This window comes from Magnolia sinica, chromosome 5 (genome assembly GCF_029962835.1).
Source record: "Magnolia sinica isolate HGM2019 chromosome 5, MsV1, whole genome shotgun sequence".
In the NCBI taxonomy this organism is placed as follows: Eukaryota; Viridiplantae; Streptophyta; class Magnoliopsida; order Magnoliales; family Magnoliaceae; genus Magnolia; species Magnolia sinica.
Window position 1 is genome coordinate 69,274,110 of NC_080577.1, and position 24,950 is coordinate 69,299,059.

At 39.3% G+C, this 24,950-nt stretch overlaps 2 protein-coding genes across 14 annotated transcripts; both read left to right on the forward strand.

Annotated features, from left to right (window-relative positions):
- Positions 1-700: 700 nt before the first annotated feature.
- Positions 701-8,238, forward strand: LOC131246126 (uncharacterized). 5 transcript variants are annotated; one of them, XR_009171188.1, is made up of 4 exons: positions 701-1,201; positions 7,290-7,791; positions 7,882-8,019; positions 8,113-8,238. XR_009171188.1 is itself a non-coding variant. In XM_058246013.1 (4 exons), exons 2-4 carry the CDS (start codon positions 7,702-7,704, stop codon positions 8,197-8,199), a joined length of 291 nt encoding a protein of 96 aa, XP_058101996.1. In that variant the 5' UTR covers positions 706-1,201; positions 7,290-7,701; the 3' UTR covers positions 8,200-8,238. The 5 variants fall into 5 exon arrangements, 3 of the variants coding, with proteins under 3 accessions (XP_058101996.1, XP_058101995.1, XP_058101994.1); XR_009171187.1 differs by having other exon boundaries at positions 704-1,201; positions 7,290-7,742; XM_058246013.1 differs by having other exon boundaries at positions 706-1,201; positions 7,290-7,767.
- Positions 8,239-12,224: 3,986 nt separating this feature from the next.
- LOC131246128 (G-type lectin S-receptor-like serine/threonine-protein kinase At4g03230) lies at positions 12,225-21,426 on the forward strand. 9 transcript variants are annotated; one of them, XR_009171192.1, is made up of 4 exons: positions 12,225-12,829; positions 16,120-16,162; positions 20,237-20,624; positions 20,749-20,823. XR_009171192.1 is itself a non-coding variant. In XM_058246014.1 (4 exons), exons 2-4 carry the CDS (start codon positions 17,214-17,216, stop codon positions 18,137-18,139), a joined length of 537 nt encoding a protein of 178 aa, XP_058101997.1. In that variant the 5' UTR covers positions 12,225-12,829; positions 17,081-17,213; the 3' UTR covers positions 18,140-18,396. The 9 variants fall into 9 exon arrangements, 1 of the variants encoding a protein (XP_058101997.1); XM_058246014.1 differs by lacking the exons at positions 16,120-16,162; positions 20,237-20,624; positions 20,749-20,823 and adding exons at positions 17,081-17,302; positions 17,420-17,570; positions 17,843-18,396; XR_009171190.1 differs by lacking the exons at positions 12,225-12,829; positions 16,120-16,162 and adding exons at positions 16,173-17,302; positions 17,451-17,570.
- Positions 21,427-24,950: the final 3,524 nt, after the last annotated feature.

The window sequence follows — 24,950 nt, forward strand, 5'->3', positions numbered from 1 at the left end:
TTACACTCGGCATACCCTCGAGAAACACAAGAAGAAAAATTTTGGTTCTTTGATTCCAAATTCACCGTATGTGTGTGGCTCATTATGCACACTACTCATGGTCTAGATTTATCACACATGGTTGCTGAGATGAAGGGTCTCCACTCTAAAAGGCCTTCTTTGTGCGCGGGAATCACATGCAACATGGCAGGTACATACTACATGCAAAAAGAGAATGTTGTACGCATGCAATGCTGTATAAAAATTTCACATGCCACGTTTCCATCTTCTGCTGATGTGTCACTTCAGTAGAACATATCAGCCGTGAAAGGAGGGCCATAGCATGAAGAAAGCCCGGAGGAAATTTGGACCAATCCACTCATCAGGTGGTCCACAGGCAAACATTGAACCCAACCATCGGCTGATCATGGGTTTCAATCGAATAGCCGTCTGATGGATGGACCAACCATTCTGTTTTTCTCCCCACGCAATCGAATAGTTGTAGGTGAAAATTCCATACAACTGAACGTCTCCGAAATAGAAAGATCAACTGAACCAGTCAAAAAGAGACACTGGGCGATACGCGCGATGAGATACCGTAGAGTCACTACAAGAAAGGTGGGAATTCCCGACCCATTTTTACCCATGGCCGGCGAAATAAGCGCTTACGCTGTCTCCCTCTCTCTCTCATAATAAAAAGTTTCAAAAGCTCTCCTTTTCCAAACCCTAACCCTCTTTTCTCCAAACCCCTGATCGTTGCTATCTCCAAACCCTAGCCCTCCTCTTCTCCAAACTTTCGCAGTCGCCTGACGCACCACCATCACAAACAGAGTATCATGTCTGTTCTACTTTCTATTCCAAACCCTAACCCATCAACCGATATGGATTCTTGATGTAACTGTCGCTATTCCGAGCTCTCTGGTTCGATTTCAGCTGAATCGAGTTCCAGTGGTTGAGCGAAAGCTCTGTCGTTCGATTACGAGAAGAGTTACAGGGGAATTTGGGAGAAATCTGCAGATTTTGAGTTCCTTTTGCATTGGTTTTGGCCGAAATGGAGAATCCAGAGGTTTGAAATTGGAATTTGTGAGAGAAACTTAGAGATTTAAGGAGTTTCTGTGTAGCGAAGCTCTCTGCGGCTTTAATGGCGGACCTGCAGCATCCTTATGTAGTTCTTTGGAGGAAATGCTTGCAGATTTCTGATCTCTCGTTGCTTCTTTTAAAGGTATGTTCCTCTGTTCTTCCTTTGTCTTGTTACGGCGGTGTATTTTGAAGGAATGCTAGTGAAGATATCTAGATTTGGGGCATTTTTCTGTGTTATTTTGAGCTTTCAGCATTGGAATTCGAACTTCGGCTGTAGTAGCTACCGCTTGAAGATTTTATATAAATGTGATTAATGATCACAAGGAATATATGGTACTGTTACACCGAATTTACACAAATGTGGCCTTAATTCGCTAATCCAGAATGTGGCCTTAAGTTATGAAGTCTCTAATGTATGTGGGTTTAGAGTAATAAATTTTAAAGATATTTGATAGTATTGATATGTCTAAATGGTTTTTGTGATCTTGGACATTAAGATGGGACTGCTTACCTCAAAGACATCTGAAAATAAAGAATAAGGATAACACCGCTCTAAGTTTAAAACTATGATAAAAGTCCAGTCGACCCATGACGACACTACAATCATAAGAAAGGCATAGTGGGGCCTAAACAGTTAACCAACCAAATAGGTTTATGCCTTAGTGTGCAATTAGTACTTGTGCCATGGTGAGATCGGGTTTGTCATTAGTGGAAATAGTCTGTTTCTATATCTGCCCTCTACTCATTCGATAAAATGCCTGAAAAGGATGTTTATTGTTAATGGTTGTTGCTAATTGAAGCCATGCATCAGTCCAACTGAGGATCCTAACTAGCCTTGTATTTCTAAATTGTAATATTCCGATAGCATTTTTTGGACATTCTATGCTCATTTTTTGTTTTAATTCCACGCAATAACACTTCACTGACTTTGGACAATTGACTACTTAGCCACTAATGGCTTAATTATGGAATTACTTAAGTGTAATGTGGGGCCTATGTGGTGTGTATATCACATCCAACCTGTACATCAGATGTGTCCCCTCAAATTATCTACGGTGCTAAAAAATCAACTCCATCCAAAACTCTAGTGGGCCACAACACAGGGAACAAGGTGAGATGTAGTACAACCTGATTTTTGTCTTGCCCCAAAAATCTCCCTCCCTTATGACCCACATGAGCTGATTTTTGGGCCCCAGGATAATGTGGGGTGGCACATTTTATGGATATGTCCACATGTTACCAGTGCCTTAAATACTAAAGTCAGGTGATGTGCTAAACAAGCCAGGGGTGGCCATGGCCACATATGGGCTAGGCCTTGTCTGATGCCATATGGGCTAGGCCTTGTCTGATGCCAAACAAGGCCTGACTGACCTAATACATCCCTTAATCAGATTGGACTTGAATGTTTGTTGAATAGAACACATACATACCAAGTGGGGCCAGGCTAAAATAACCTAAGACCAGGCCTGACCCGAGAGCTGATTGGGCCATACATGACAGGTCCAAGCATGGTCTGAAGCAGGGCCACCCCTTGGACAGGCCTAGCCATGCAAGATCCAAACCATCTAGAATCACAAGCCACTTGATGTAGCATGGCTTGAAATTGATCTTAAAATCTAATTTATGGCCACCAATCTAGGCCCTTTGTAGCAACTTAAAGATAATTTCATCTTATTTTAGTTATGGGTTATCAAAGATTTTAATCATTTCAATCTCTAATACATGATTTCTGTTGAAAAAAAAAAAAAGGACCTGAGCTCATTTCGAGTGGCAACCAAACAGGGCCTAAGGATTTTGTATTCAAAGTTGTGTTTGCATCGGATTGGCGACCTTCCCCTAATAGTGCATTAGTCATGGATTGCCAACTTGTCAAAGTCAGATGCGACCCATCCAAGCTGACTCGTACTCAGTCAAGAAGCCATGTTATTAGTTCAACAAAACTCTTTTGATCCCTTGTTTCTATTATGAATGTCTCAGGTAATGCACCAGCTCCAGTCTTTCCTATTTTTTCTTCTACTCTTAGTGCCTGTTTGAATTGTAAGTTGCTTAAGATAAGCTACTTATTCCACAAGTAGCTTATCTTAGTTTCTACTTATTTAGAAGATAAGCATGTTTGGCAAACAATATATTTACCAGCATCTCCTCTCTTTTGGCTCTCCTAATGTCTCTCTTCATCAACTTATTAAAAGTAAAAAAGCTAAAAAAATTAACTGAAGTGATTAAGTACTTTTAAGTAAAAAAGTTATTTATAACTAATCATAAACCAAACTTATTTATCTGAAATAAGTCACTTATCTACTGTTGTAAGTAGAAAAAGTAACTTATTTGGTGGTATCCAAATGGATTAAATGCAAATACTCGCTTTTTGTCATGGAGCGGGTGAACCTCTCCTTCTCGAATTCGTTAATATGGATATCGCTCAAACAATTCATAAGACCTGGGACTCTCAGCCATTAGATTAATCAATTGTCATCCATATGTGCTGCTCCTGCACGTGCATCACAATCAAGGTGTCCCGTATCGGTATCGGTTGGCGTAACGGTGCCCTTTAAAACCGATACGGATACGGGGGCGTAACGGCCCGTAACGGCGCAAATTTTTTTTTTTGCCAAAAAAATATGAAAAAATATGGATTAAATCCAGAATATTCTAAGCATTCCAAATATGCATTCATTTATAAATTGGAACATATTTATGGTGGTGTAATGGTCCACTCTTTGGTGAGAAGTTGTATCGGACTGTCTGATTAATTTTTTAACCAGGTAACTTGAATATGACTACAAAATTCATATATTTAATTTTTTAAATACGTAATTTATATACTTAACATCTTGATATCATTTCTCCCAATAGTTCTTTAAAAAAATGAAATTAAATTCAGATAGATGGCGTTGCCAATTTGGGGCTGACTTGGAGGACCAATTTATTCTCCAAATCAGCCTCAAATTCATACCATTTATTGTCATTATCCCACTTATAAATTGGTGGACATTTATTGGATAGTGAATCATAAAAAAATATAATAAAATCAAAAGGCCCTATTTTAAAAAATAAAAGTTCACAAATTAACAATTAAAACTATTCAAATAATTTGATTTTGGCATTGTGAGTTAGCAATTGCAGTCCATAATTTAATTGTCAAATTTCAAGTTAATATATGTCTCGTGTACAATTTTTTAAGGCTTGAATTAGGAGGGACTCGGATGTAAAGTGCAGCACACATGTCAAAGTTTTTTGGGCCTCACCCGTGATGAATGTGTTATATCTACACCATACATCCATTTTGCCAAATAATTTTAGGGCATGAGCCCAAAAATGAGGCACATCCAAAGCTCAAGTGGATTGCACCGTAAGAAACAATAATAATTAAACATTCACCGTTAAAAATTTATTGGGGCTAGAAAAGTTTTAGATCAAGCTGAGATGTGTGTTTTCCCTTCATCCACATCAATATGACCCAATTAATAGGTTAGATTGAAAATAAACATTACAATGGACTTTAGGAAATTTTTAATGGTGAGCATTCTATAATCACTATTTCCTATGGTGTGGTCCACCTGAGATTTGGATATTACTAATTTTTTGAATTCTGACTTAAAATGACGTGGCAAAATGGATGGACGATATGGATAAAATATATATATTATGGTGGGGCCTACTCGGGTCTGATCGGATTGGATGGAAAATAAACGTTACCGTGCGCCTACAAATTATTTAACCGTGAAAATCATTATCGCTGCTGCTATTTTTGGTGTGGTCCAGATGATCTCTGGATATAATTCATTTTTTTGGCGGGTGCTCTAAAATGATCTCTGAAAATAGGTGAACGGCGTAGATGTAATAAATACATCACTGTGGAGCCCATATAACTTTGATCTCCTTTGAACCGTTCGTACAACTCGGAGCTCGAGGAGTGTCAGCGCTCGTCTTTGCGTGACACGTACCTACAACAGTTGCAAATTAAAAAAAAAATGGAGAGAGGGAAACGAAAAGAAAAAAACGAGGGAAAGAAAGAAAAGAAAAAAAGAGGGAAAGGGGGAAAGAAGAGATTGAGAGAGCGAGAGAGAGAGTGAGAGAGAGAGAGGAAGAAGAAGAAGAAGAGCAGGAAGCAGCCGCAGCCGCAGCCGGGCGCAGCCGTAGCCGCAGCTGCTCGAGAAGAAGAAGAAGAAGAAGAAGAAGAAGAAAGAGAAAAAGAAGAAGAAAAGAAAGGAAAAAACGGTAAGGTTTTTTTTTTTTTATTGTTTTTTTTCAGGGCCCGTAACAGCCGTTACGGGTCTGTAACGGCCGTTATGGCCCGTAACGGCCATTACGGTCACAGAAATCCATAACGGCCGTTTCGATCCCGTATCGCGTAACGGGTCCCACCGTTACCGTTACGTATCGGCCGTTACGGCCGATACGTAACCGATTTGGGATACCCTGATCACAATCTAATAGGCTTCATTCATAGTTTATGGTTGGATCTCCATCATCCTGTTTTGAATGCTTCTTTTGCACACTCTATAGTAATGAGTTGCTTGCTACATTTCTGATTCCGCTAGATCACACCTCGACGTCAGATTATAATTCTTCTAGTTGTATCCTCAATTAGACCAAAAACTTACTAATTAGGTGCTTGGCTGTGTGAGATGTAGGCCATGTATGCGGTAGAGAAGCTTTCATGGCGATTAAATACTGATATGCTAGTGTCTTGTTGTGTTACTAGAAGTACAAGGAGAAGGGTGTGTTTAAATGGTGATTTTTAGTGTTTATATCAAATGATATTTACTTGGGCTTTTCTTTTTTGATATGTTTTTATTCGATTGGAAGGAATTTGTATTGGTGGTTAACTTCAATGATGAGGATTGTATTTCTTGATCTGGGTTGCTTTAGTTTCTGATTTTGATTGTGTTGAGAGAAGATAGGAATAAGGATGGATTTTATTTTAATTGAATTCTTATACACGACTGCCATGCGTATGTGCCAACATGGCCTGCATGTTCAAGGTGCAAGCCCTTGTCTACACAAACAATCAGGCGCATACCTATTTTTATTTTATTTTATAATGATGATCTGAATTCCAACTGATTTAGACTCTATTTTCCAAATGGAAGAGTTCTGACATCTCTTTTTCAGATTTGGGAAGTTTGGGCTTGGAGAACAGAAAATGGCAGTAGAGATGCTTCAAGCATTTCAAGATCGTCTTGTAAATTGCGGCTTAATATTATTTTACCTGAACCCCGGGCACATTCTTTTATGTTTGGACACAAATTGCAGTGTCTAGGCATGGGAAATCAAGAGCTTCTTGAATATTTTAGCTCTTATGATGCAGTGAGGGCTCATCACTCTTATGGCCCTCACGGGCACCGTGGGATCAGTGTTCTGATGTTTGAAGCTTCTACAGTGGGCTTCATACTTTGGTAGAGTTTGATGCATGATACACAGACACTAAAAGATAAAGATCTGTAAATGCGACATGCATTATCTCATTATGCCATTCAAATTGTGGGGTCCATTATAGATAGAGGATATAATTTGAAAATCAGATTGGTTCAACAATCTTAACCTTGATTTGTGGAAACTTATTTGTTGAACTGTTGGATTTTTAAATTTTATTTTATTTTATTTTATTTTTATTTTTTTTCAATTTTAACCATCTGATACTTGTCCACCAATTGGCTAGTTAGGTAATCAAATCAAGGTAATTTTCGGATTATGATGCATCTAAGTTGGTGCTGACAAGTTAGACATATTAATCTGAGTTACTTGTATGCCAACGCAATTAGAGGTCCTTCGTCTGCTGGCTCACCATGCCAATGCCAATATTTTCACCCTGTTTCTAGAAGTACTGTTATTCCTTACTTTCAGTATTCCCATCAGATTGCTGCAGACAGCGTCTACAAATTTTGTCATTTAAGTTTTAACTGAAAAGGCCAGCTAGATCAGATTGTCAACATATCTTAGATACCATGATACTCAATGAAAGAATGCTAAATCAATCCAGTGGGCTGAGGAATAAATGATATGTGGTCTCTTCTACAACACAACATGATACTCACCTGTACTCAAAACAAAAGCCACCACTGAGAAGGTTGCCAATAAGAAATTTTATTCATGGTAGCTGTCCAACCAAATGCAAGCGCACTTGGTAGTACCTGAATATCCTTAAAAATTTTCTTCTAGTGGCAGTAACCTCTCCACAGTTCTTAGAGCCTTCCTCTTTTTTAATTTTAATTTTTATGCTACTGCAGGTGTTGTGAATATGCACTACTGATCCTAGAGTACTGGGCTGATGTGCCTGAAATTCAGCGATCAGCCGATCTTTATGAAGATCTACTAAAATGTTCTGTTGCAGATGCAATGAGTACCTCGCCGTGTGTTTCTTGCTCAGGATTTGCTAGAAGAAAGAATGTGCATGCCTGAACTCCAGGGGTTGCAATTTTGCATATCTATTTTTCTCATTTCTTACTAATAAACCAAAAGTCATTTCTCTCTCTGAACTGCTCCTGGTAATGGGATTAGCACAATTTGAGGTTTTAATGCTTGGTATTGGTTCTGACTTGGTAATGACTGGACCTGTTCTATTTGTGTGTGGAAATGATGTGAGAGTCAAATGGGTTTTGGATATCTTGGATTAGATGTTCTGCATTACAGGTTTCGAGGATGGACTCAGGCTGGTCAAGGTCAGAGGAGAAGCCGTGTAGGTGGGCATCTAAGCTGGCTCAATGGGTAGTTTCTCTTTCCATTGCTTAGGTAGATGATCAATAGTTTCTCTTTGCAAAACCTGGTATTGATAGATTATAGACATTTTTCTAGTCAATGATACTTCTTCAATTTCTTCAGGAAGTTGCAGATGCTGCTAACAGTACTATGGTTGGTGTCATAGAACTAGATTCAGAAAAGGTCCAGCTGCTATGCGATGCAGCTAATGAAGAAGTAGATGAGAAAAATAAAGATCAAATTGCAAACTTCCTCTGTCCAGTAAGATTGTCATTGAGTATTTTCTTTTATCCAATTTATGAAGCCTTTCTTTATTTCTTAATATTTGACATTAAATTCATTCCATAATGGTAGGGTAACTATGTTGTTTCTGGAGGTGTGAAAGCAGTGGAAGCTAAGGCAAAGTCATTTAAGGCTCGAATGATGGTTAATTGCTCCTAGATTATTAATTACCATTTTTCCATAATTTGATAAAAGCTTAGCTTTACCATATTTTTTGCAAACTTAGCTTGTATTTCTCTTAAAAGACTAATGTTTGTGGTACAGAAATTGAAATTATGGAAAAGCTTGTATTTCCTATGATTTTAATAAATTTATCATTTTAATAAATTCAAAATGATATGTGGTGAAAGAACAAGGGATGCATCCAAAGTTCCAAACTTATGTAAAGAACAAGGGATGCATCCAAACCTATGTAACAAAGACATGGCACTTCTTTTGAAATTAAGCTATGTCAAGTGTTGACGCATGTCTGCCTTGGTGTCCAGCACTCCTGGATACAACTAAGAGATTTATTTTTAAGTTTAGTAATCTTATGTTTAATTTTTTAGTCTAATTAAAACAGGCTGTGAATCATTTGCAGTTTTCAGCCCCATTTGATTTTCAGGCAAAAAGCTGTGATTTCATTTACAGGCTCTCCATTTACAGGCAAAAAACCTCAAAAACTTGTGGAGGTGGTGCATTTGAGAGCTCTTTCTAGTACATCTGTTGGTTGTAACTCCTGGAGCTATACTGAAGATTGAAACTTTATTTCTAAATAAGAAAAAAATATGTTAGCTGAAATTGTGGTTGGTCTAAATTTTCTAGGTGTAGAGACGAAACTTATTTTCATGCATAGTTTCAACCAGAATCTCCCAGAAAATCGTTATCATATGAAAGATAAAGGTTCCTCATAAAAAATTAATGTCATTAGTGCCACCTGTTTAATTATATATTAGTTTATTACCTAACTGTTTATGTTATTTTCTTATATTGCAATTCTTTAACATCTTTGTATATGTAATTGTCTCATGGAATTTAGTTTATTAGTTTATTCTCTCATCCATTTTATTCTTCTTTTTTGTCTTCTTTTCTTTTATATTAAAAAAAAGAAAAGAGAAAAAAAAGAAGAAAGAATCTGTCTCAGGCAAAGTTCAAATAATTCCTGCGTTTAAATTACTAAATATTGGAGAACCTTTGGCCAGGAAGATAGAAGAGGCTGCAGCATTGAGGATGCCAAAGTTGTTTGTGAACCCCAGATTCTGGACCAGAATCTGTCTATGAGTAGGACCCACAGCTATTTCTTCTTCTTTTTCATTTTCTGAAGTTGGTTTTGGTTTTTTTTTTTTTTTTTTGCTCTCCTGTTTAGAAGGGATTCTTAGATACACAACAGTTCTTCCAGGATTAACATGAATTTGTTACTCTGTCTGTCCATTTTGTTACGGAAGAAATGGCTCTCTATGAATTTTCAATAGCATGTTCATACTACAATTGGTAACCGTAGCAGTAGGTATTTAGCTACGGATTTTAACCGTAGCTATAGACCATGATAATTTGGTAAAAACTGACGATTTAGGGTCGTCCCACAAAACCGCTGGTAAAAGCTGATGGCTGCCTGTAAACCCTCTACCGACGGAGCCTTTACCAGCAGTTGCCCGACCGCCGGGAAAGGCCAGTTTTCTTGTAGTGAGACTGGGAAATCTTGTGGTAGATCCGAGCCACAAACAAAGTGGGACCCAACGCCATCATGCTCCGGCCCCAGATTAAATCCATCCCATTAGTTGGGTGTACTTTGATTGTGCGCCATTGATCATATGGACAATCCATTTGTATAGCCCCCGCATGATAACTGGACCGAACTGATTTTTTGGAATGGGACCATATGGATATCCATAGCATGCTGAAGTAGGGAAGGATGTGAGGTCAAGCACCGTCTTCCTCAATAGGATGACTATTCCAAATCCATGGAACTTCTCTAGATTCCTTGAATCCACGATGAGAGAAAGCAAGAAAATAGAAATAAATTCTAATAAATTTGAAATTGATTGATTAATGAATAAAAACGAGTTCACAACCCTTTAAATAGGGGTACTAAGCAATGAGAAAGAAATCAGAATCAAACTACAACTAAAACTCGTAGAATTCGCAACTTACTATAAATAATAACTTAATATTTATAGACGGTCGTGATGTCTGCTAGTGCGCAAGGTTTTCGGCCAAAAATAGTAAGTGTCTTATTTGGCTTCACCAAACCGTTCTCCTAATTATTCTAAGCTCTTTTCATGTTGGGCGTAACTCCTAAAGCCCAACGGATGAAGAGTTATAATCAAACTAAAACTTACTATTTATAGTAAAAGTGGAATTAAAATAGGGAAGTGACCATCGATCCAGGGGTATTTCACAAATCCGCCTTGTGCAACTTGGCGCAGTGGGGTTGGTTGGCTAGAGTAGCCCGTTCTACCCCAAAATCATATATTTTACGTCTGATAACTCATTCTGGATTGCGAGATACGCTCGATCTAAGGTTCGATGGTCTAGATTGCTTCTGTCATCTACCGGGCCTTTTCTGATCCATCTTGGCCATGTAATTGTTTGTGATCCACTCTACATCAATCTCCTCCACTTCAAAAGAACCCGTCCTCGAGTTCTCGTCTTGCTCTGGTTCATGATACTCGGTCAGGTCTGCGACGTTGAAAGTTCCGTGAGATCGCCATGTCATTTGGAAGATCAACAACATAAGCGTTGTCATTGATCTTTCGGATGATTGGTACCGGTCCAATGTTTTTATTCTTCAACTTGTTGTATGTTCCGGTCGAAAATCTTTCTTTGTGCAGATGGACTATTACTTGGTCGCCCACCTCGAACACCTTTTGTCGCCGATGCTTATCCGCTTGCTCCTTGTACTTTTCGTTTTAGGCATGAAGCTTGGTTTGTACCTCCGCATGAATGCCAATGATCCTGTCTGCCATATATTCTGCTACAATGCTTATGCCTGGGAACTTGGGCAGAGGGACCAAGTTTAGTGTGTGGCGAGGTACTCGTCGAGCGGTTCATCATGTTGTTGAATGCAAACTCCGCTTGAGACAAGGCCAAATCCCACTGCTTCGATTTTTCTCCTGAAATACATCGAAGGAGGTTTCCCAACGTACGATTCACAACCTCAGTTTGCCCATCAGTTTGTGGGTGGTAGGCGCTATTGAACTAAAGTCGTGTATCAAATCGAGTCCACAAAGTCCGCCAAAAGTGGCTTATGAACTTCGTGTCACGGTCAGAAGTAATGGTCTTGGGAACCCCGTGTAACCGCACAACTTCTCTGAATAATAGATTCGCCGCGTGTATTGCATTGAGAATCTTCTTGCATGGAAAAAAGTGCGTCATCTTAGAGAAACGATCTACTATCGCGAACACCGAATCCATGCCGCATTGCGTTCGTGGGAGACCAAGCACGAAGTCCATAGATAAATCCTCCCAAGGGTCGTCAGGCACGAGTAATGTAGTGTAGAGGCCCGTATTATGAGATTGCCCCTTTGAGGTTTGACAAATATAACAACGTTGAACTGCCTTCCCCACATTATGTACTAATTGTAGCCAGTAATACCGCTCTTTCATAAGAGCTCGCCTCTTACCTTGCCCAAGGTGTCCATTAAGGCCACCTCCATGTAGCTCTTGGATTATTTGTTCCCTTAACAAACTTTTGGGGATGCACAGTTGATTCCCCTTGAAAAGGAACCCGCCTTGCATATGTAAGTCGCCGGGGTGGCCTTCTTTGCATCTAACCCATGCGTCCTTAAATTCGTCGTCGTCAGCATATATGTCCTTGAGGCGCTCGAACTCGACAACCTCATTACTCATAGTGACTAACAAAGTTGCACGGCGACTCAGCGCATCAGCTACTTTGTTTTGTTGCCTAGACTTATGTTTTAGCACAAATATGAATCTCTGCAAAAACGAGATCCATCTAGCATGCACACGGTTAATGTTAGCTTGGCCATTAATGAATTTAAGAGCTTGATGGTCCGTGTAAGGTATGAATTCCCTTTGAATCAAATAATGTCGCCAGTGTCATAGTGCATGGACCACCGCGTACAACTCGATCTCATATGTAGACCACTTCTTGCGTGCATCGCTAAGTTTCTCACTGTAGAAGGCTATCGGCTTACCTTCTTGAGACAAAACTCCCCCAATCCCGACATATGAGGCATACTACAAAAAATATAGCTATTAGGGGCATTTTTAGCACAGGCGGCCACAACAAACCGCCCCTGTAGATGAAAAGAGGGGTGTTTTTATGTAGCCGCCTGTGTACGAAATGACCCACCGCCACAGATTTGAAATAAATAAATAAATAACCCCAAATTTTCAGCAATATCCCGCGCGACGCCCTATCCCCAAATTTCCAAAGCCCTATCCCAAATCCACTGCGCTTCTTCTTCTCCCACCTCTTTTCTACCAAAACCCATCTCCCATTTTCTCTCCTCCCTGCAATATCCTACCGAAAGTCCTCTCTCTCTCTCTCTCTCCAACATCTCTCGATCTCCATTTTCCACTCCAGCCTCTCTTGACCTGGCTTCCATTTCCATTGCTGATTGAAGATGCTAATCTATCGGCCGTTGCCGTCCTTCTCGCTGGAACATGCCACAGTCCGAGAAGGCCCACAAGAGGAAGTATGCTGATCTCTCGGCCGTGCCCTCCTCGTCGTAACACGCCTCTCTCTCTCTCTCTCTCTCTCTCTGTATCGCCTAATCCACGGAAGCCATAGCTCGAGAAGCCATAGCTGCTGCTGTCTCAACCATTGGAGTTGTCAATAGTACCGGTACATTGCTCTGTTTTTTTTTTCCACCATTTGATCTGTATCTATGTTTTGGAATATATGGATAGGATTTCTTCTTCTTCTTTTATTTATTTATTTATTTATTTGATGGGTCCTTTGAATTTTCTGTCTTGAGAAATGGGTTCTTGGCATTTTGATTTTTGGGTCTGTTTTTTGCTTGATTTTTTAAGAAGATCCAGTCCATTCCTCTCATTTTACTGCATACATGGCATGTGTTTGATGAACCGAACTGTTGGTTTATTGTGGACAAACGGGAATGGATCATAGGCTGAAAATTACACTGACCACACAATTCTAACCACATGAAAAAGTAGTGTATAAAATCACTAAACTGTAGTTAGTGGCTAGGATTATCTGATCAGGATGATGATTGGTAAATGGTCGATTGGTGGACCTTAAGATGAATGAATGGCTTAGATTATCAATACATGTGCCAAATATATGTAGGTGGATTGGGTATTTTCCCTTCATTGAATATGCTATCTATTACTACTATGACACAAACACCGCTGCTATCCATTACTATCATTTTTCCCAATAGAAAGGTGTATCTCAGATAAAATGGAAACAATCTCTGTTTTTTTCCTGTGCTGTTAGCCACCTGTTTAGCTTACAAAAGTTCTCCTGAATAAAAATAAATAAATTCTTACAATACTGTCAATGTCCCCACACCTTGAACATCTCAATCTAGCAAGCGCAACTAGGTCGACAATGTTGCTGCTTCCCTTCAGGCAATAATGCGTTATAATATGAGAAGTAGCTGAGCGATAGCACTTGGTAGCTATAAACTTGACTTGAGGTAGCAAATGATCACAAAGCGAAGTTACAACTTTAGACAAAGAGCAGTAGAGAAAACCATTAGGCAGTAATGCATTATAATATGAGAAGCACCTGAGTGATAGCCCTTTAATAGCTACACTCTTGACTTAAGGTAGCAAATGATCGCAATGTGAAGTTACAGCTTTAGACAGAGCAGTAGAGAAAACCATTAGTTTTATTTTGTTGCCTAGACATGTTTATTAGTATTCCAACAAGAGCTCGAGGATCCATCCATTTCTCATAAAACCATAAAAATAGTAGGCCAAACACTCTCACCTTGTAAATAGACAAATATTGTCCATATCAGTTGTTAGATCTTCTCTTCTTTTTCTTTTTTTTCTCCTTTTCTCTTTTTCTCTTTTTCTTCTTGTTTAGACCTTACTTCATATCAAATGGTCATTTATCTTTGAATATCTAGGTCTCTTGGCTTTGACATTTTGGCATGTGCATGTCACTTTGTTGATACCTTTCAGCTGCTTGACTATTGGCATTGTTGAATCTGCTGTTGTCAACTCTGTATTTCCACGTGGAACGCCATTTTGTCAGTTTTCTCAATAAATTGAGAGCTATATATTCAGGGCAGGTTGGGTTGGCATTCATTGTATCCACATGGCAATCTTACTCTGATACATGCTTGTACATGGAAGCTTTTAGACATTTAGTTATGTATGGTTCCTTAATTCCTAAGATGTTTTCTGTTGACCTCCACTGGGGAACACTATCACACAACCATTTGTAGTGTCCAATTGTTGGCTAACGTTGTGTGCAACTGTTTTCTAATGCATTATGGTGGCAGGCTTTCAGCCCTTTTTTTTTTTTTGACCAAGTGCATATCTCATTGTTCTGACATGATATTCATTCTTCCAGGCTCATTGCCTTGCTCTAAGCCTGTATTGAATTGAAAACTTGAAATTTAGTAGTTGCTAGACATCACTTAGAATTTTCGTGGTGTTACTTCCCCAAGAATTGATGGGGGGATACCTTTTTCCAGATAAAAAAGGTCTGGTGGAGCTCTTAGGGTCTGTTTGTCTTGAAGTTAATAAATATTTTGTTCTGCTGAGTAGCAGTTTTCTGCTGAATCTATGATTCTTTTTTTTCCCCCTTCTATGAGTCATTTGGGGGAGATAATGATGGTCGTCTGCTACTTTATGCTTCAATGTGGTCATCATATGCCGCTGTGATAGCACTATGCCGCCTGCCCCTGCAGGAGCAATCTTTTGAAGATGGGATTTTTAAATGTTTCTTTTTTATAACCTGCATTTTGCTTTTCTTTTGTTGTCGTTTTTGCTATAAGTGGAGTATGTTGCTGCTGGATTTTGTGTTAGGTTGCTACTTATCTTTGTGATTTACCTATCACAGGGATCATTCATTCTTATGCTTTGTTGTTAATGTGAGAACTGTTTGGTCATTGGGCACATGATCCTTTTGCTTGCTTAGACCTTACTTTATATCAAATGGTGATGAATCCACACCGTTGGTCTGAACTATACCAATGTGGATGGATCATTATCAAAAATCATTTTAGGTTGTGAGGTCCTAGATCCATGAATATAAAAGAGGTCCTAGATTAGTTGAATATAGACAGTTGTGCTTTTTTAATCGACCATCTATTAACCAAATGGGACATAACTCAATGGCTATATTGAACTACCTGTTGTTCTCATACGCGGTGACTTGCCTGATGGGTGGATTTTTTACTCAATGGCCAAATGTACGGCTGCGGTGCTAAACAGTCCCATATATTTAAATAGTGGCCAAAGGGATTGTTGCATTAACAATTTTCCACGAGAAAACAGAGATTTTCAAGTAGAATAGAAGACAATATGGGAGTTTTTGAAGTTCCCATTGACATTTCCATTCTTACATTTTTATTTATGCTTTTTGAAAAGTAACTCAATGGAAATGTCAATGGGAACTTTGTCAGACCTATACATTGAGTCAAATCATTGGTTTTCATTGATTTTTCCGGTGTGGCTTGCCTAGTGAGTTGCCCAACGTTATTTTGTGATCAGGTGATCTATGTTTGACCTTTTGCATGGGTCAGATGTTCAACACACGTGACACAATTGGTGAGAAAGATGGGGCTGCATGGGAACTTTCACATATACATAAACACACATGAGCACCTCGCTCAGTTCAATAGCTAAGGGGTTCGATGTGACTTTTCTTTTTGTTAGTGCTGTCTCATAACATGATACGTGCAAAAAAGGTTCATTTATTACTATGATCTGATTTTTTATCATCTAGCATCTACATGATCACACGCACATGATTTGGGATTATTTTAATAGTTTGCAAACAAACACAAAAGGCATGTTGCACCTATGCATGATTGAAGTAGCTTTCTAAAAATTTATGTGGTCGACAAATCAAGCAATTCAAATGTTCATCATGTCATTGTAGATGTCAGTAGTATTTTGACCTATGAGGATTTTTATTTTGGTGGTTTTCAGCTCAAGGAGGCTGGAAGTAAGCAGAGTGGAATTGCTTCTCCAGGTTGGCACATTTTGTGTTGCAATCGGTGAAGAGTCACCACCATGTTCTAAATGATGCAAAACTAACATAGGAGTGTTGTAGACATTTTCCAGTGATGTTTCCAAATTTCATACGAAATTGACACTTTAGACCTTACTTTATATCAAATGGTGACTAATCCATACCGTTGGTCTGAACTATACCACTGTGGATGGATCATTATAAAAAATCATTTCAGGTTGTGAGGTCCTAGATCCATGAATATAAAAGAGGTCCTAGATTAGTTGAATATAGACAATTGTGCTTTTTTAATTGACCATCTGTTAACCATTTTGGAATATTGAGAGAGAAAAAAGAGGAAAGTTTTTTAGAAGGATGACTATGTCCATAGGTAAATACACCTGGGTTTTATATATGTTATGGACCTTTATCCCCAATTTTTCAGCCTTTTATCTTTGTTTCATGCTTTCTTTATTTGCCCCTTACTCTTCCTTTAGTTTTTCCTTAATATAAGGCATAATATGTAATTTTACATTTTCTTCTAATATTATAAATAAGAGTGGGCTGGACATTCCAGCCCCATATGCTCTTTTTCTCTCAAATTCTCTCCTGCTTCTTAACATGGTATTAGAGCCTATGGGCTCCTAGGATTTCTTTTTCTTCTTATGCTTCTTAACATGGCCTGATTTTTTTTTTTTTTCCGTCCCTTACATCTTCAAGTATCATACAATTTACCATGCAATGCCAAGACTGTTTTCAGTTTGTAGAACTGGGGTCCATCATACAGGGTCAGAATCATTGAGATTTGGGGCCCTACTATAGCAAATATCTCCAGTTTCTATTTCCACATTTATTTATTGCTTTACAAATAGGCTTTAGTTCAAAAATAATTTTTTTAGTTGTTAAGTAATAAGAACTCATGTTAGGAAGCTTTGTTAGGCCCAGTGTGTATTCAGGTCACTTGACATAGTTGGCATGGATCACTCAAGGGCTTCTTTATCTTCACCGGTACTTGAGATTAAGAGTCAATCATAGAGATCTAAAGGCCAGCAACATTCTTTTAGATAGTGAAATGAACCTGAAAATATCAAACTTTGGTTTGGCGAGGATTTTCAGTGGAAATCAAACCCAAGGAAACACTGCTAGAGTAGTGGGGACATTGTAAGTACTATTTATGGACAGCAATGTGGATGAATTTTTGTTCAAAGAAACTAATTTCTAACACTGCTAGCTTTTTTCTTCTTTATTTTTATTTTACAATTGAATGATTGATTATAGGGGCTATATGTCACCGGAGTACGCCGCGCAGGGTCTTTTCTCAGAGAAATCCGATGTATTTAGCTTTGGAGTATTATTATTAGAAATCGTAAGCGGGAAGCGGAACACTGGATTTTTGCCTAATGAACAGTGGTCAAATCTTCTAGGATATGTAAGTACCATCCAAGACTTATATTTCCTTGGTTGAGTCCCAACTTCTAGTTTCTTGTTGTTACACACGACATTGTGTACCAACAGTCCCTACCCATCCATTCATGTTCAACACAAATCTCTATGCTCATTCAAAGTGGGACTTCTATCCCATTCCATTTTGGTTGTGCATATAGAGTCCCTCTCATCATGAAAGGGCAATCAGTCCATCTTTTCGTTTCATGTAAATTTTAATTTTTCTTGACAAAGACATCCGATTTTGGATTCTTGTAGGCATGGAAACTATGGAATGAAGGTAGGGGATTGGAGATCATGGATCCATCAATAAGCGACTCGAAGGTGGCCCATGAAGTAGACAGATGCATCCATGTGGGGCTCTTGTGTGTCGAAGAGGACCCAACTGATCGGCCGACCATGCCTTCTATTGTTCTTATGTTAGGCAAAAGTGCAAGACCACCATCACCCAAGCAACCTGCATTTTCGACCTGGAAGAGTCTAACGTCTGCTGATCCATCTGTGGATAACTCGGTAAATGATGTGACAATTTGCATGATAGAACCCAGGCCATAGTTCCTGCTACTCACAAAGGGAGATCAGAGTCTGTCTGTTGTTGATAGAATGAGGTTAGGATCTTTCATATGTAAATAAGGTTTGGGCAATGGTGCATATAGCTTTAGCAACATTTTCTGCTTTGGGACTGCTCTTTATTATAGGCATACAAAGAAATTTGCATTGCCATTGCTAGAAAGAAAACTTCAAACCTACAGCTCCCACCCATCCATCATGGTGGGCTGGTGTTTCCACTTGAATTCATAGTTAGAACTATGGGCTATAAGGAATGGCCTGGTGGTGATCTATTGGATAGGCTGTCAAGGGACCAGGCTTCATATTGCCAAATCCTAGTAAAAAATCCTCAAAGCTAGCCCAAGCTTGGTCCATGTTCATAAAAATATCCAAAGCATTGTCCATGACCAACTTATATGATAGTTAATGTGCCCATGACTAGCACGGCCAGCCCATTACCACTTGCACATACCAAGCATGTGTAAAAATAAAATGGAGACATTGCTTAAACTAAAATAGGAATTTCAAGTTATTTTGGTCCTAAGTTTGATGAAAAAAATTGCAATTCCAGTTCCAGTCAATCATGCATCAAATAGTCCATATAAATCTCATATCACCCATAGGCATTAGTGTAGACATGACCCAGTAAAAAGTCCTCAAAGCTAGCCCATAGGGATTGATCTATATTTAGTGCTTTGTATTTTAAAATTCTGTGTCTTTGTTTATATGCAATGTATTTTTTTTCCTTCTAATTGTAAAAGAGCCTTTACATGTTTTTATTAAATGTAAGTCTTTGCATCTCAGGGATCACATCAGATGGTTATACAACCACCACCTTCAGTTATATACCCTGCCTCCTACAAACATATGTAGAAGTGTAACCACCCGCGCATGAAGTTCTAATGTGTTTGTTTGACATGAAATGGAAATGGTGTTTGATGATTAGGGTTTTCGTGATGTGGGTTTCATGATATTGAATACATGCAGGTTGTGTGAATCTTTTCTTTTCCTTATCTTTCTTTTTCTCTCTTTTCCCTATTTCTTTTTAGTTCTAGGCATCACACAAAGCTGGATACTCCAACTGATTAGAAGTATACTGGATATTAGATGCATCATAAACCTACTGTTTTGAAAACGCAGGCTGGAACTGACAGGGAAGCAGGAGGAAACAAGGAATCATCAGTGAAGTTTAAGTCCAGCTAGTCCTTTAGCCATTGTCTACTTATAGAGACCTAGAAGCGTTCGCGTAAGAATAGATACAAAGCAATAATTTATTTATTTGTACGGGGTTTTGACAAATCTCTTGATGTGGATCAGGTGAAGTTCTATAAATCCTTTACCTTTATGAGTGTATGCATGTGCTTGTAGTAGGCTTTGTATTTAGGAGTACTTCACTAGCGGTGTTAGACAACTTTATCTGAAGGAATGCTACTCTTGGACCTGCATCCATGGTCATCCACATGTGTAGAGTTGGCACACATGCATGGTCCATATTTCTCTTGTCCCTTTTGTCCTTTTTGTTTGTTGGTAATTTGTTTATTATACCAAATCTTGCTAGTGACATTTTTGGTCACTGACCAATGGGCTCACTTGTAAAAACTGAAAATCGAAATAGTATTCTGTAATCCTTCAGACAGAACAATGTATAACACATGTCGTACATCATGCATACCAACTGCTGGATGAATTACCTCAATAAAGAACGTTTTGTGTGGATCTCACTTGTGGGACCATCTTTCTCTATCGATGAATGGGCACACATGGATGTATGGTTGAAGACCATACCATTGATGCCCCTTTGGATAAAAGTAGAGCTAGTCTGACCATTTAAACTTTTCTTTCATCATTATGTGTTTTTACACCTTATAGATTTGATGAGCTTTAACCAATTTTGTTTTTAACCCTGTTTGAGGGATACCATTTCGATGATGAAAATGCAATTGCCAAAGTAATTTTCAGTCTATCCAGATACATAAGGATCCATCAGAGGGATGTTTCAGATCATCAAAATATACAATCATGTGTGCTTGGCTTGTCCATAATTGCTTGAGCCAAGAAATGGACCTCAACCACTAATTATCCTTGTATCGAATGCTTACATAGATGCATTGAGGTCGGAAAGCCTCAAGCTTGTGCAACCCAGCTCTCTTACAATCCAACACAGGCCTGGATAGAAGGTGTGCAATATCCAAGCTTTCCATTAGGTGGTTCCCCACTTCTTGATGCCACGGTCCAAAAATCAGGCAAGTCCACTCCATGTAAGGATCGCCAAAAGCAAGGGCCCCACACCCTTGGCTTATTATTATTATTTTTATTTTTCTTACCAATCTTCATTGCTTCAATATAACGAAGGGTTTCCATAATGTTTGACTTGTATTATGTATTTATCTTTGGTTGTAAGATGCTTATTCAAAGTGGAAGTAACTATATAGAGTGTAGGCTCAGGGGTCTACAATGCTTACATGGATGCATGAACAAAGCTGCTCATCAGGTACAAGCCACTATATGGCTTTCCTTATGCTGAATTCAGGTCCATTCATATTGAGTTGCATGCTAGTTAATGCTTCTGTAAAAAGGCTCATATTGAGTTGCATGCTATGATGCTTATGATGTAGTTTTATCCTTGAAGAAAAAGGGAAGAAAAATCTGTCCACATATTTATATAAAAAAATTCCATAGCTATTCTCCTCCATCTGCTAGTTATAGGTATTTATTGGTTCCTTTTATTTTATATCAAATTTGTTTTTTTGGTTATTTTATTTTGTTTTGTAAACTTTTGTCTTTGCATTGGTAACTAAAGGTGGAGCATTGCTTACAGAGGGGGGGCTTTGCTGCTTCATATGGGGATGGATATGGACTTCATTCAGTATGGTTGTTTTTGCAGGAAATATTTATGACTGAAAATTTAATTTTAGATAGTGTAACTCAGATTATGAGTGTACATATTGTTTTATTACTTGACCTCTATGCATGGCAGGGTGCTGCTGACAAAGGTCCTCTATATGGCATGAGTTCTGGTTCTTGGGGTGCATTTGAGAAGTCTCACCTCGGGCGCCGCTGAAACCCGTTGAATTTTTTTTTTCCTCATGCTTTTCCTTGTGTCTCAATCTGTAAATTTTTTGTAAATGAGGCTAGTTGTAAATGATTTACAGGTTGTATTTGAATGCTAATTTAAGCTTGTAAAGGTCTTTTGATTTAGAAGATTCATCTTAGCAGAATTTTTAATTGTTTCTATTATTTTTTCTTTTACACTGTAAATGATTTGTTAGCATTTTAAACAGATTTTAGCGGCATTTTTTAATCTCTCATTAGCATTGTTACATGCCGGCGTTTGTTGCAAAATTTACCTGCGTTCCTCATATTTTTAGCAGCGTTTTTAAAGTTTTTCGGCGTTTCGTAGAGATTTTGCGGCGCTTCATACCTTTTTAGCGGCGCTTTTATATTTTAGCGGCAATCAGCAGAAGCGCCGTTAAAGGACAATAAGCGCCGGTAAATGTCAACTTTTAGCGGTGGCTATCAAAAACACCGCTAAAAGTAGACGAACGCTGGTAAATGATACAGCAACGCCACCCTTTTGCGGTAGCCGCCTGACCGTATACAGGTGGATTTTAAGACTTTTAGGGGCGGTTTTGGCTGCGGTAATGCCTATTTTTCTTGTAGTGGCATCACATTGGACTTCGAACAGTTTGTCAAAGTTGGGAAGTACAAGAACCAGGGTTGTAGATAACCTACGCTTAATTTTGGCAAAGCTCCTGTCAGCTTCATTAGTCCATTGAAACTGCCATTTCTTAATGCAATCTATGATTAGTGATACAATAGTACTGAAAATTTTCACATACCGACGATAGAATGTTGCCAGTCCATGAAAACTTCGCACTTCGTGAATATTTGTAGGAACTAGCCATTCTCTGATTGCCTTCACCTTTTCCTCATCCACTCGAATACCCGTAGATGTTACGACAAAACCCAGAAACAACAGGTTATTAGTCATGAAGCTGTACTTTTTTAAATTGAGATAAAGTTTATTTTTAGCGAGCACTTAAAGGATCTTCTTAAGGTGTTCCATATGAGTGGTTTTGTCTTGACTATATATCAAAATATCATCGAAATAAACCACAATGAACCGCCCAATGAAAGGTTTCAGAACTTGGTTCATCAATCTCATGAATGTGCTAGGCGCGTTTGAAAGACCGAATGACATGACCATCCATTCGTTCAATCCTTCCTTGGTCTTAAAGGCCGTTTTCCACTCATCACCCGGCCGTATTCGAATCTGATGTTAGCCGCTCCTTAGGTCCAATTTAGAGAATATTTTTGCACCCTCCAACATGTCTAGCATATCGTCCAACCGTGGTATAGGAAGCCTGTATTTTATGACGATTTTGTGGATGACCCGGCTGTCGACACACATGCGTCGACTCCCATCTTTCTTTGTGTTAATAGAGCTGGTACGGCACATGGGCCCATGCTGTCTTGAATAAGACTCTTACGGATTAGTTCTTCCACTTGCCCCTGCAGAATTTCGCACTCATTCGGACTCATTTGATAGTATGGGCAATTGGGTAAACTGGACCTAGGGACAAAGTCTATATGGTGTTGGATATCCAGCATGGGGGTAACCCATCGGGAAGGTGATCAGGCTAAATTTCTTTGAATTCATGTAACAAGGGCCTTAGTCTTTCAGGGATGATGGTAGGCTCAAGTTCTTCTCCTTTTACAATTAATGCGTAAGCCTGTCCTGTTTACTTGGATTCTTCCACAAAGTCCCTTATGATTAAGAGAAAACGACCTTCTACTTTAGAAGTTTCAGGTGGTCCCTTTGGATCCATAGGGGCTAATATGGTCTTCAGGCCGTCCTTGACAAAGATATATATGTTATCTCACCCTTTATGAGTGGCATAATGGTTAGATTGCCAGGGTCGACCGAGTAGTATGTGACATGCTTCCATGTCAACCACATCGCATACTACTTCATCTTTATAATGTTTGCCAATTGAAAAGGAGATGGTGCACCGTTCAGTTACCTTTATTTCGCTGACCTTCTTGATCCAATCGATTGTATATAGAGAGGGATGACGTTCCGTTTTCAATTGCAATTTTTCCACCATGACCTTAGAGATGATGTTCTTGCTGCTCCCACTGTCAATGATCACGTCACAAACTTTTTGATTCACCATACACTTAGTTCGGAAGATGTTATGCCGTTGTGGATGCATTTCTTTTTTGTCGCATATAATAGCAGCCTCACGACGAGTGACTAGCCGCGATCTTGCTAAACCCAACCCAACTCATCTGCCTCATCCTCGGTGGTGTGCTCCTATTCTTCAATATTTGGATCTTCATATGCATTATCAGCATTACTATCATTGATAGCAAGGTTTGCCACTTTTTGTTGAGGACAAGTATTTGATAGGTGACCCGGTTGGTCACAACGATAGCAGTTGTCGGGCCTTGGTTGAGCATAAGGGTTCGAGATTTTACTTGGACCAATAACAGTCAATACATCTCTTTGGGGTCTACCTTGCCCGCTTCCCTGATATCGGCTCTCAGATATAAGAGGTTGAGTGCATGCTCCTACGGGCTCCTTCCCCTTGGGCTGTGGAGCTCCCTGAGGTGGACTTGCCGCAGTGACTCTTGCGATAAGATAGGTCCGTGTGTTAGGATGTTCAAGTTGCACTTTCGCTCGAGTAGTCAACTTGATCGCATCATTTATCGTCCAGACGGACTCCATCTGGACCCGATCCTGGATCGCCATATGCAATCCACCGTTGAATCGTGCTGTGATTCAGTCTCAACCAAATCATTACGCACCGTCAGGCGGTAAAATTCTTCTGCGTATTCTCTCATCAACCGGTTACCTTGTCTATAATTTTAGTATTATTGGAATAATACTTGATCATAGTTTCCAGGGAGGAATCGAGCACGTAGTCGCTGCTTCATCTGCTGCCATGTGCGGATTGGTGCCTTCATCTGCTTGGTTCGTGCGAGTTGCAGTTGTTCCCACCAAGCTAAAGCTTCGCCATTCAACTTATAGGCCACAAGCTTGATCTTCTTTGCTTCAGGGATGTCCATATAGTCGAAGAATCGCTCAACTTCAGAAAGCCAATCGAGGAAATCTTCAATGTGTAGTTGGCCATTGGAGCTAGGAATATCAACCCGCATCTTGAATTCTCGATCTGTTCGATCTACTTAGTCACCGCCTTGTCTGGGGTGTTGGAAGATTATGTAGTCGATCTCCTCCTCGCTGGATCCCCCTTCCTTAGGAATGACCCTTGGATGCACTGCCGGTACTATCCTGCGATTAGGGCGATTACGAGTTTCAGCAATTGGCGGTGAAGGATTACCACTAGGAACATGGAGTTGCCCAAGGGTTTTCACCAAGAGATCCGCTATGCGGTCAATGGAAGCCTGTAGCCCTTGCATGGCTTGCCTATTCTCTCGCTGCACTGCTTCAAAAGCTGTTGCCGTTAAAGGTAAATTCCTTGGAGCTCCGCCCATGGGATTGTTGCCTGACCCGTCGTTAGAAGCCATCGATTCGAGGAAAAACCTCGCTCTGATACCAAACTGATGTAGGGAAGGACGTGAGGTCGAGCACTGTCTTTCTCAAGAGGATAACTATTCCAAATCCACGGTACTTCTCTGGACTCCTCACAGAGACTTCTCGAATCCACGAGGAAAGAAAGCAAGAAAATAGAAATAAATTCTAATAAATTCGAAATTGATTGATTAATGAATAAAAATGAGTTCACAATCCTTTAAATAGGGGTAACAAGCAATGAGAAAGAAATCAGAATCAAACTACAACTAAAACTCCTAG